Source organism: Strigops habroptila, chromosome 2 (genome assembly GCF_004027225.2).
Source record: "Strigops habroptila isolate Jane chromosome 2, bStrHab1.2.pri, whole genome shotgun sequence".
Taxonomy (NCBI): Eukaryota; Metazoa; Chordata; class Aves; order Psittaciformes; family Psittacidae; genus Strigops; species Strigops habroptila.
The window spans coordinates 88,479,253-88,492,275 of record NC_044278.2 but is presented as its reverse complement, the minus strand read 5'-3'; the positions used below and the strand labels follow the sequence as shown (position 1 = coordinate 88,492,275).

At 34.4% G+C, this 13,023-nt stretch overlaps 1 protein-coding gene across 1 annotated transcript in view; it reads right to left on the bottom strand.

The window, feature by feature from the left end:
• DIAPH3 (diaphanous related formin 3) overlaps nt 1-13,023 on the bottom strand; it is a 231,025-nt gene that overhangs the window by 118,302 nt on the left and 99,700 nt on the right. Inside the window, 3 exon segments of the mRNA XM_030477090.1 lie at nt 1,918-2,019; nt 7,000-7,094; nt 8,034-8,129. Of these exon segments, the coding sequence (XP_030332950.1) occupies nt 1,918-2,019; nt 7,000-7,094; nt 8,034-8,129 (293 nt within the window).

Genomic DNA, 13,023 nt, shown 5'->3' with positions numbered 1-13,023 from the left:
AATATCCTCATTTACAAAATAACACATAGTTAGTGCTGAAAGGGAAATAATTAAAGGATTAATGTGACTGAACTAAGTAACATAAATGTGTGTAAGACCGTGTTCAGAAATTTTATTATTCATAACAATACATGCAGCAGAAGAGAGTTAGACCATAGAATACTGTACTGATAACAGAAATGTTTACTGGTTATTAAGTAGACACATTTTTGCTTGCTAGATAAAGTACCTTTTTAGACAAAACTGATCAGAATAGCCAATTCTATAGTTGTACAACAGTGAGAGTTCTGTTGGCATTACAGACACACTAATGTGGTATTAAAACCACTGCCAATAAATGCTCAAATACTATACAAGTCTTTCTGAAAGAATTAAAACTAGACATTATTCTTTAAAATACAAAATAACACTTATGATAATTTAAAAATAAACACCTTTTTCCCCATAAAGCAATTTTCTTTCCAGAACACACATTAAGTATTAGAGGGCTCTTGATTAATTGCCAAATGTTGACACACTAGACTTGAAATTTATTACTGTTATTAGTATGTTCAATTGTAGTAAATTAATTAATTAATAAATTAGTTCCAGAATAGACTCAATTATTTTATGTTTTGAAAGAAAAATTAATGTTGGATATATACATGAAACTTAAGCATAAAACCCCAAAACGTTTACATAAACAGGGTCCAATTCTGGCAAGCACAGAAAGTCTTGCCATATGTGGTACAAGAAATAGAAACAGAAAATGGAGTTTGACAAAATCTTTTTAAAATATTATCTTACTAGCTTTCACTTCTTGTGTTGCTTATCACAGTGTCATCTAACTGTCTGCCAGATTCATATTAAAAGACTATGGTAGAGGTAAAAATGCAAGTTACGTGTTGTTTTGTTTTCTTTATCACACTCACTCCTCCTAAACATTCCTTCCTCCCTCATGCCATTCCTTTTGTCCTTTATCAACTGCTCTCCAAACATTACAACTTCTAGACCAAATGAGCCAGGAACTCTTACTAACAGCTTTTATTCCTTACATAAGGAAATTTCATTCTTAGGGCACCATCCATCTCATATATTGAATGATATGGGCCCATGAAGAAACATATTCTTAGGAAATGTATGTATTACAACATATTACTTAAATTTTGAACATGTGAGACTCCAGACCGAACCTGGTACACCCAATATCTAATTCCATCAGATTCTTTAATGGCATTTAAGATTAAGACTTATTTCGAGAACAAGGAAGAAGTTTGGAGAATCTAACAGGATTTGAAGAAATTTGTGGGGTTTTTTTTTTTTTTTGGTTTTTTTTTTTAAAGACGTTAATATGTTGATGCTTCTTAACTTTACATTGATTACCACAGCTGAGTAAATAATGTAGGAACTCTCACTTATAAAATTACAGATTTAAACCAAAATTGCCACCTGGAGAACTGATTCGAACATAATAATCATTATCACAGCCTCCTTCCAGTTCTCACCACCAACAGGTTAAACTCTGTTGGTCACACTAGACTTAACTGCTAACCTCTTTCTGAAGCTTTGTAATATAAACTAGGCTGAAAACAAACCTAAAACTTACAATTGTGAAATCTACCTTTGTGAAATTACTGCTATTTCCTGAATAAACAAATACTATAACATAAAAAGTGAAAAAGTAGTAATTTCTTCTACTTTAGACAATCTGTGTTCTCTGCAAGCAACAGAAGTGCTGAAAGTATTAGTTTCACATCTCATGAAACACAAAGTATATTTTGACTGGATTTTGACTTGTACTCTTCTCCCAGTCTGGAATCTCTTCACATACAGGAAAAAATGGCTGCCATTGTTTCTACAATATTATATTAAAACTGTATTTCACAAAGGACAAAAAACAAACAAAAAAACTCCCCACATGATAGCAAGAGAACTCACCACAACTCCAAACTGCTCTGGCTCAGACAAATTATTATACTCGTTCTTGAACTTGGACAATGCATTCAATTGCTCTTGTTCAGGAAGATGTTTTATTAAATTCTACCAAGAAAAATAAAATAGGCTTAAAAATCTCAGATTCTATGTTGCTTGTATTATTATAGGCAAATGGCATTACGTATGCATCATTACCAAACACTACAAAGACAACACTCCGCCTGAAGACAGTAAAATATAAATAGACAACACAAATTAATGTAACTAGGGGTGTACAAAGCAAATGATTCAATACCACTAGCTAGTATCTTTTGTTGATTCTATAAACATTTCTGTAGTCTCTTTTTAAATACCATTTATAAATACCATAAATACTAAGAAAGAATATGTTTGATAGGCACTATGCAAACAGAACACTAAGAAACAAATAGAACAAGAATTTCAAGTGTAACATGTTTAAAGGATGGCAAGAAGTACTTTGAAAATGGATAATTTATTTTCTAGTATTTCAAAACAAAAGCTTAAAACCATTACGCACTATTTAGCACAAAAACTTGCCAGAAGTCAGAATTCAGAGGTGGGATTCAGCTTCAGCAGAATTCAGGAGCCCATACGAGGAGCTTGGACATTTTCATAAATGAATGTCTTTTGAACACAGGTAAGAGCTTCATCTGATATCTCAAGAATCCTCAATTCCTGGAGCTTTCTGAACACTTTTAATTGTGGTATATAATTTGAGTTAGTAGCTCAGTTCTGTCCCTTCCCAAGACAACTGCTATAACTACTAGGCAATAGTCAGGGCCCCTTTAGCCTTTGTTCTCTCTCAGCTTATGACTCTTGTGTCCCTAGTTACACAGTGGCTAAGCTTCCATCATAGTAAGAAAACAAGAAAGAAATTGTGTTCTTTCTTAAGATACTCCCTGGTCTATTGGTAAGATCACTCTGAATAAAGATTCAAGCCTTCTAACACTGAATCAGGTCTAGCAGACACAGTATGCCACTGCCTACTACCTATATTTCAAAAAAGGATCAGAAAGACTAACTCTAGCAGTTCCCTGTTTCAGTTAAGTCAAAATCTCTTTTATTTCTCTGCAAGTTAATAGCTTTGATGACATACAATCAACCAAAAAGAATTTACTTAAGTTAGTGAACAGGATTTCTATCTGAAAGTCTTAACACCTCCCCCAGGGTTGGGCCAGAGAGATAAAAATTCATAGCTCTGCTTTGCATAGCATAATTCCCTAACATAGGAAGAAAGAATTCAATTCATTAATGAGTACCCAAAAATATCCTTAAACCAGTAATCAATGCAATGGCCCTTTGAGATCTTCACAACCTGTATTAAATAGTTCAAAGCTAGCTCCTGGTGTGATCCTTGCATCACAGTATAGATATTCCTCTTGTTAAAGTGTGAAAATACTGGATTGTACCTGAAGTGTTAAATTTTTTTAAAAGCAACGTGGATATTTTAATGCTAATACCTTTTTTTTTTTAATAACTCAATCTCTTAGCTTTTGTAACAATTCGTCACTTGATAGTAAGTTTATCCATTTAATCCACCTTTTTTTTCCTAACGGATAAAAAGACATAGACTTTATCCACTGTTTTGTTTTAGTGGTAAAACAGTTACTAATTTTAAGAACCGAAACTCTACTTTGATCCTAATGACTGCGATAAAGTAATTGATTTTATAATATTTTGTCAAATCTAAAGTAAGGATCAAGTAGGTTATCAAGAAAATAAAATGAGCAAATAAGAAAAGCTAGACTAGGACAAAGGTCCAAAAAACCAAAGGAAAAGTAATAATAGTTAAAGATCTGACTGCTTCAACAGAATGTCCACAACTGAAATAAGGATTTTGGCAGAAAAAAAAGAGAACTATTAAAATGCATGAATGATGAATGCTTAATAATGTAAACTTAAATTTTATGTAGCTTGATTTGGACATAGTCAGACTGACTTTCAACATGAAGAATTTATTACAGTAGTCATATATATTCTTATGATAATTACATTTGGAAAATATTTTTGTAAAGACACTGCATTTATTAATGACAGATGAAGATGTCCAGCACTAAATCAGTAATATTGAGCAAAAAATGAAAGGGTAAGAGTGTAAAACGATTTATTTAAAATTAGAAATTCATATCCTCTTATTTCGTCTTGACATACATCTATGTAAACAAGCTCTTACTATACTACAATTCCTTAATCTTTATTGACATTAAAGTGTTCTTGTTTGATGCTAAATAATTTTCACACGTAGGAAAAACTGACCACAAAACTTTTGAAAAAGACAAGTACTCAAGTGTTCTATGAATATTTTCAATACTGAAAACGTTGAGAAAAAAAAGGAGCAGCTTATACAAAAGTAGCTTCAGGTGTTCAGATAAAGCTTTAGAACTGCTAGAGATGAAACACATTTTGAATATCAAACAGAGAATAAACAGGAGGAAAGAATTTAGGCTAAGTCATAAAAAACATTCCAATGATTAGTCAATGACTATCTGGATTACAATACGACTTTTGGAGCTTTTACGTCTTTCAGAACTAGATTCAATTTCTAACTGGAGAAAGGGAGAGAGGGAGAGATTACTTTTACTACTTAAGCATAACAAGAGCAGGATTAAGGACAAATTTTCCAACTTTGGAAACTGTGACATTAGGACACACTGACCAATATTTAAAGATAGAAAAAAAAGAATGATGAAGGCAAGAAGTTTCTAGAAAGGAAAAGTACCAATTAATATCTAAGGTATCTTCTAATAAATAAATAAATAAAAATAGCCATATGCTTCCAAACGAATGTATGCTTTGGCTTTCTCAGGAATCATGAAATACATAGGATTACATTTCATAGGTTGCTCATGATCTTGTTGACTACCTAATTTCATTAACAAGCTAAATCTTCACCATTGGAAAAACAGTGTTAAGGTCGAAGGGCGTGATAAGAGTCTCAGAGCAAGCATGAACTATCTGAGAGAGAGTTCAAGCTGCACGTAACAGCATAGCATATTCCATCTCTCCATAAAAAAGCTTTTCATGCTATGTTAGAGAATTTTTACTAATATTCCAAATAAAATACAAAAAAAGATACATATCATCATACTTTTGAGCATGAAGAAAACACTAAAAAAGAAAAATTATGTAAGTGAAAACTGGAACAAACACCTTAAAGGTCTAAACTGCTCTGTTCATCCTAATAACCTTAAAGTAATAGTTTCAATGCCACTATTAATTGCATCATTGAACGAAATACAGAAAATTACATAATGATTATATATACTGTCACTGGAGATGACAGCTCATGTTTGTTCTTTCAAATATTTCTTGAGAGAAACATCTCATTCTTCAATGAAGAATGGAAAATGAAGTCCAAATAACTCAGCAGAGTTTAAAGATCATTGGAATCAAAGTGAAAAGAAGTGAGGGCCATACTGCATGCAGGCAGAAAAGGAGCATCCTGAACATTGTACAGCCTCCTCAGTAGGACCTTATTTTGACATACCAATATGGTGGATATTTATTTTGCAAGCAAAGCACACAGACATAAATTTGCCTTGTTTTGACCTTTGTATACAGATTGCTGTGTGTTCAGTACAAGTCACACACTTGAATCTCAAAGAGCCTTAATGTTACAACTAATTTTATGACTCGTGATTACCTGTATTTATTTCTTCACTAATCAATATCCCTGCAAAAAGTGTACATTTATAAAAAAAAATAAAATCTAACTTTATTTTTCTTGGATGTTTCAGTAGGGACTGGTACCTATGTCTCTAGCACACATTCAGGTATGCTGTAGAGATCAGCTATCTAAATCCTAATTGAAACTTATGACACATTATTCATAGATTAATAAAAATTATGATTTGATGTTTATGAGCCATAATGGCAATAATTTGACATTCACAGTATGTAGAAGTCCTGACCAAAAGACAATCTTAGCCTAAAAACATATCATTGCAAATCTAACGGGTGCCTATCAAGATGATTAGGGAACACAACACATGACAGGCAAAAAGAGGTTGACAAGTGGGTTTGTTGACTTTAAGGAAATAAGCCTCAGGTGGTCTTCAGGAACCCAACTGGAGGGTACAGAGAACGAGCAATTAGGTTCCTCTTGGAGATGTGCAACAGAAAGCCAAGGTCACAAGTTGCAGCCATGAAAACTCTGTTAGATTAAAACACCACAAAATTTTGCACCAAAAGGGTAGTTCAACACTGGAAAAGGTGTCCAGAAAGGCTATGGAGTGCCCAGCCTCAGAGATACTAAAAAATTAATGGAAAAGACCCTGAGCAACCTGCTCTAGTTGACCTGGATTTGAGCGGGGGCTTGGATCAAATGACCTCCAGACATCACTTCCAAATTATTTCTTCCTATGGTTCTATAATGAAGTATTTGTATTTTATGAAATTCCTCAGCTTATCAACACTTAAATAGAAGAACAAGAGGAACTTCCAGTTTCTTTTGCTTGCACACATAGTCATACTAATTTTGTGCTTTGAATAAAATAATATGGAAAGGGAAAACAGTATCCAAATAAATTCCAGGGAAGAAAACTGGTTAGTTTGGATGCCCTAAAGCAAGTTCCTGGATTGTATCAGCTCTAAAGGGACAAGGGAAAAAACCACCAAACAACAACAACAAAAAAAGCCCCAACACAACCAACAAACACAAAACCAAGCAACAACAACAAAAAAACCAAAACACACACACACAAACCCAGAACTTTTTGACCAGAACAGATTTGTGCAAATGAGATGGAGGTAGAAATAAATTAAAGAAATAATTTGTAACTAGGAAAGAAACAGAATATCAGATGGTGTTTGAATATACCAAAGAAAAATCTCTATTTAGGTGTGGACGATACAAATGGAGAAATTAGAGAATATAAATTTAGCTACTTTCATTAAAAAGCAGCATTACAAATATAAAAAAATCCTACAGTTCACAGATAAAAGAAGATTCTTGCAGTGATTTATTAGCCAAAAGTTAATGGTAAGGGGTTTTTTAGCTACAGGTTTCTATTTAATAAGAAGCTTACCCTGAAATATTAGGATTTAAAGTGTCACTTTCCTTACCTGAATCATGGACTCTGACAGCTGTGTTTCATCAACTTCCAATATCATCATTTTGATTTCCTCATAAGGCACTCGGAAAGAGCCAAGGAAAATTGCTAAAACGAAGATTCAACACATAATGAAGAAAGCAAGAGAAACATTTTTTTTTCTACTTACAATTCACCAATTAAACAGCCTATGGCATACAGGTTAACAAACACCATACAAAGTAATACCGATAACAGACAACAATTTTTTTTTTAACTACTGTTCTACAATTCTAGCCTTCTCCATCCATTTGTTACACGGAACATCCAGCATCACAGAAGACCTCCATAAGTACCCAGTGAAAAGTCTACTCTGCAGGACAATCATTGCTGTTGTAGTATTTCGTGCTAAGGTAAGAGTTACACTTTTTTGCTTCAGTGGTTTTGTCAGAGCTTTCTCTTAAAAAAAATCACCATGAGAAACTGAAATCATATCAACAGTTAAAAAACAAAATGCTCTTATAGGCACTGCTTATTCATTCACCATAATCCAATCATTTCCTATTTTATCTTTGCCATGATTTAGGAACATACTCTTTATAGCACTTGTCGCTGCCAAAACTTTATCATCTTTATTTGCATGTTATTGCATAATATTGAGTATTGCCTTCTTTCTACACAGTACATGAGGGATGGCCAGTACATGAGATCTTGTACCAGACATCTTGGAGAGGCGAAACAGTAGAGGGTTAAGCAATATTCCTTGGTGACTATGTCGAAAATAATACAGATAGATAATTAGATACATGGCTGTATACTTGTGTTTCAATATATACAGAAGAGAATGTCAGCCTAGAACAAGTGATGACCTTTAATTGTTTTCTGGGTCCTTTAAGATGTGTTTCAGTTGTATCAACTCACATCCTTTGGCTTAACACCAATATGCACATATGCACATATTGTCACATACTTTAAACAAAAAGTGGTTACCAGGTAGTCAGACAAGACCGACATTTTTATGAAACATATATGCAACATTACTTCGTCATAAAACCAGAATCTACTTACACAGATTCTGTGCAATCTTTGGGTCCAATACTTTTAATTCTTTGATTCGTTTCTTAATGGATTTCTTTTCTTCAAATTCCTCCTCCTCTTTTTTTACTGCCAAAGTAAACACAAATATACTCACTGTTAACTCTTCATGTTTAGAGAAAACATTAATGAATTCAGAAAACGTGTGCTATCAAGCACAGTCAATTCACAAAGAAAATAACATATCATAGAACAGAAAAAATACAGAAGTTTTGCATTTTAATTGCTTGTATTCTCAAAATAGGTGTTCTTCAGTGAAGTTTGTCAGCATGTTAGCCTTCTAGAACAAGATTTTTTTTTTTAATATATAGAAACCGACGATGATAATGTTAGTTGTATGAATGGTCTGAAGTCATGAAAAGTCATATTTAAAATACCATTCAACTTACTTCAGTCAGCCTGGGCAGGTCAGCATTCTAATTGGATTTTGATAATTGACAATAACAAATCTTAAAGAAGATATGTCAATATGTCTTGATATTAAGCAATAAAGAACCAACCCAAAATTTAGGTATTTTTGTGACCGCTTTTATCCAAATATGTGCACCAAAAATGTCGAAGATGACTGGCTTATGAAAAATTAACATTACTTTAGAATATAAATGAGGTTATACCTATTTTCCTTATTTCCTCCAAAAAGACGTATTTTTAAATATATGACATAATAACCTCATTATAAAACACCACAAAGTGATTGTGTAAATGTACATTAACAATGGCTGGAAATTTTGGTTTATATTTTCTTTTCAAAAAATAATTCATAAAAATAGGTTCTCCCAAATGCATTATGCTAGCTGAATTTATTTCTCATTATTCACACACTGTCATAAGAATTTCACTTACAATAACAGCATGATCTTAATAACGTATTAGTAAGAAATATTCCAATTATTATACAAATAAACAAGAAGTCCAAAATCACACAAATCTTTCCTTTAATCCAATCTGGTTATCCTTTTCTATTTTCTTCCCTTTTTTTTTTTTCTTTCTTTCTCCTCCCCCCAGCACAAGTCTTCACTGTCAAACGTTATTCAGCCAATATATTACTACTTCACAAAATTAGTTTCCAAGCTTTTACAGCATGATTGTTGTAAATTAAGTCATACATGCTTCAAATAGTTGAGAGTAGAAAATAGGTTGTAATAAAAGTATATGCTACTGGCTTCAGAAGGAGATGGATATAGATAAGAAAACTTGTCAAGAAAACATAGGATTAAAATTTCTAGCTCACTGGTGATTCTTGACAAAACTAGATGTAATATGAATTATCAAGAGGATTTCTCTAACTTGAAATTACTTCTGTAAATTTTAAGAGAGGTCTTAGAAAGCTATGTCATTCTTAAAAAATGTTTTTCTAAGCACAATGATCTATCAAGGTCTCTGACCTTTGTTGTCTAGGAATCTACTGAAGAAATAAGAACTTAAAGATCTCACATAGGGATTAAAGGAACTAGATTCTAGTCACTCCCAAGCTGGTGGAGACACAAATTTGAATATTCTCCTAAATGACTTTTAATTGCTAGGCAGCATGATGCTCCCCTCTGAGGACATGCCACAGTGCAGAAAAGAACCTGGTATTCTGAAAACGAAATTACTGAGTTAAGACATAAAGCAGTCCTTAGAAGGACTGATAGCCAGGGTCCTGGCAAACGGGTTACAAAGTCACAATCTTCCTCTTCTGTCTTTCTCCCCATCTTACCCATAACGACCAGCTGGTCTGAATGTCTTCCACCACAGATTTAACAGAAAAGTTAGCATTCTCCTGTCCCAGGAAAATAACTCTGCTTACAATGCATGCAAAAGCAAAAGAAGTAGGTTTTAACCACCACTGTGAGAACTCAATACCCCATGTTCAAAAGGAACAGAAAGACATCTGAGCTACTGGATAAAAAGCAGGTAACCACTAAAGCTTCACTTTTTTTTTTCTGGTTATACTTTAAGAGGCCTTATTGAATCCAGAAGGGCAAGTCAGGGTCTATGGATCTCAGGATCATGCAACTGTTTTCTCCTACAGTTACACACCTTAACAGACCTCTCTTAAAGGCTACAGGCTGAAAACAGTCATTCTTAAAAGTATCATTCTGAGCGGCCTGTCATATCAATGCTAGAATTGCAGATTCCACTAGAAGATCTGGATATCTCTGTAGCACAGGTTCCATGCCATCTTCACACCTTACTCATCTGAATCATAGAATCACAGAATAATCAGGGTTGGAAAGGACCTTAAGATCATCTATCATAATGAAAATATAGTAATGCTTTATTGGCTACCTCAAAACCTTGCAAATCATCATTTTACAGAAAACAAAATCATTTTCTTCATAGTCACAACAAAAAAAAGTTAAATTATCTGAATTTATAAATTTACTTAAACTTGCACTGGCAGACTTGAACTGGATACGAATAGCAGATGAAATAGAAAAAACACATATGTTTGCCTTTTCCAGCACTAGGAAGCAGTATTTATTCATTACAGCCTTATGACAGAGATAATACACAGATACACAAACATACAAAACTAACTTTCAAATCAAGAAACGATGTTGCAAATGAACAGGCTAATTCCCTCTGGAACTTTCACCCAGGAGGGGGTTACGCACAATGTGACGGCAATACTTAAGGCATCACAACCCTAAGGAAAAATGAACATAGAACATACTCTAGGAACTCATGCAGGAATTGTATACAGAGCTATACAATTATGCAAACTTAATTACTTCAAACTTACATGATACTTCTTCAGGAGAATTCAGGTCACATCCTTATGTAGTTGGCAGCAATAAGAAGCAGAGGATACATATTACTTGTCTTCCCTATTGGAAATGGCGCACTTTCCAATGAAAATTCTGAAATTCTGATACCTCCTACTGCCTTTATAAATTTTTTACCTCATTTGCTTGTTAACTTATTGGAAGGAGTGGGGGGTAGGGGGGAAGAGACACAACTATTACCTATTTCCAACAAGAAAGAAGGTAAAAAACCCAGTGGGGGGAGGGAAGGGGAGGGAAAGAAAAATATTTAATACATCTGAGTAAGTGAAGTAAATATCTAAACTAACAGAAAATTGAAGAAAATAAGCACTTGCATTTTTATTTGGAGAGGGCACTGAGGCAGGGAGGAAAGTATACAGAAAATAGAAATGGGGAACATCTGCTTACACTGGAAAAAGAGAGCACAGCCCAGTGAGAACGGGCAGCTGTTGCAGGAAGGAGATGACTATCAAGGGAAATAGATGTAAAACGCTGTCACGCTAACAAGAGAAGAATCAAACCAGATGATTTCAAAACAACTATCATAGCTCCAGAAGTTGGACCATCACATTAAGCCATTAATTGTTTCAAAATCTCAGGTCTGACTTCACTTATTATACAACTGAAAAGGAACATTACATATCAAGAACTACACATGGAGGGCATATACATGGCCCCAGCATCTGAACTAGATAATTTTTAGCCAGTAGTATCTCATCTGATGCTCCAACTGCTCTGCTCTCTCAGGCTGGGAAACAAAATGCCAGGGTCACTTTGAAACACACAGAATTCACCTCCCACCCTTCTTAGTTCCCTTTGTCTCTACAATCCCACATCCTTATTAACATGACTCCAAAATTAATAGATGCAGATGTCCATGTACAGACAGAAAAATAGCGCAAAGGAGTTTCAGGTATTGGAAAAATCGCTTTTACTGACTCCTTCAAACATCTGTCCACGCATACGTTCAACTGTAGTCAACTACCTCCATCTGTGGCAATGATCTGACTAAAACTAGTCATGAAGGGAGCAGAGACAGGATTCTTTTACAAATATAATATCACAGTTGGAAGCCTACAGAATAGCATTTCATAAAAATGTGGATTGAATCCTACATAGTTTACTCAGCAGATCTCTGAAACAATCACATTCTTGGTAGGTGCCACTGACATAATCTACATTCATGAATTGCTATCCAGATTTCCATTTCTGCCACAGGTCTTGATATAATCCACCATCCACTATCTTTGTGCAAGAAAAATCATGCCTGTGCATCTGTACGCTAAAGAAAAAAAAATCTTCTAAAATATATCATTATTGAATAAAAACAAAATACCCTTGAAATACAGGTTTCAAAAGGAACATGCAGATCTGACCATTTGTTTTAAAAAGTCTGAATTCCTAGTTCAGTTAAAACTTGAAAACTACATTACACAGAAATCTACAGAACACTCAATGGAATAATTTTGTCACTAAGTAACACAGCATACAGAAAATTACACAAGACCTTGCACCTTTCTTACTCTCTTAGCTAAAACAAGTCATCTTGAAGTCTGTCTTCACTGAAAAATGAAAGAACAAGCCTGGGGCCATGGGCTCAAAAGATGTACCCACAACATGACTCATTATGAAAATAGATGTCTACCTCATCTTTTTAGAAATCTAACTCTTAGAAGTAAATGATAACTTGTGCCCCATATAGTAGGACATTCAACTGAAAGACATTCTTTATCTCCAAGAAGTTATCTGGAATCAAAGGAACAGATCTTTAATAGAAAATGAGGTTGTAGCTGAATAACAAATGCTGCAAAAGTTCTTAGTTATTCAAAACAAAAATGTGGAACAACTTGCTGTAAATCATAGAACTACTGAAGTTGGAAGGGACCTCTGGAGGTCATCTGTCCCAACCCCCCTACTCAAACAGGGCCATCTACAGCCAGGCGCCCAGGACTGTATTTAGGCAGCTTTTGAATATCTCAAAAGATTGAGGGAGAGCCCACAACCTCTGTGGACAACCCATGCCAGTGATCAGTCACCCCCACAGTAAAAGAAGTGTTCTGTGATGTTCAGGAGGAACCTCCTGTGTTTCAGTTTGTGCCCACTACCACTGCAAAGTGCCTGGTTCCGTCCTCCTTTTACCCTCTCTTCAGGTATTTTTATAAATTGATAGGATTCTCCCAAGCCTTCTCTTCTCCATGTTAAACAGCCCCAGC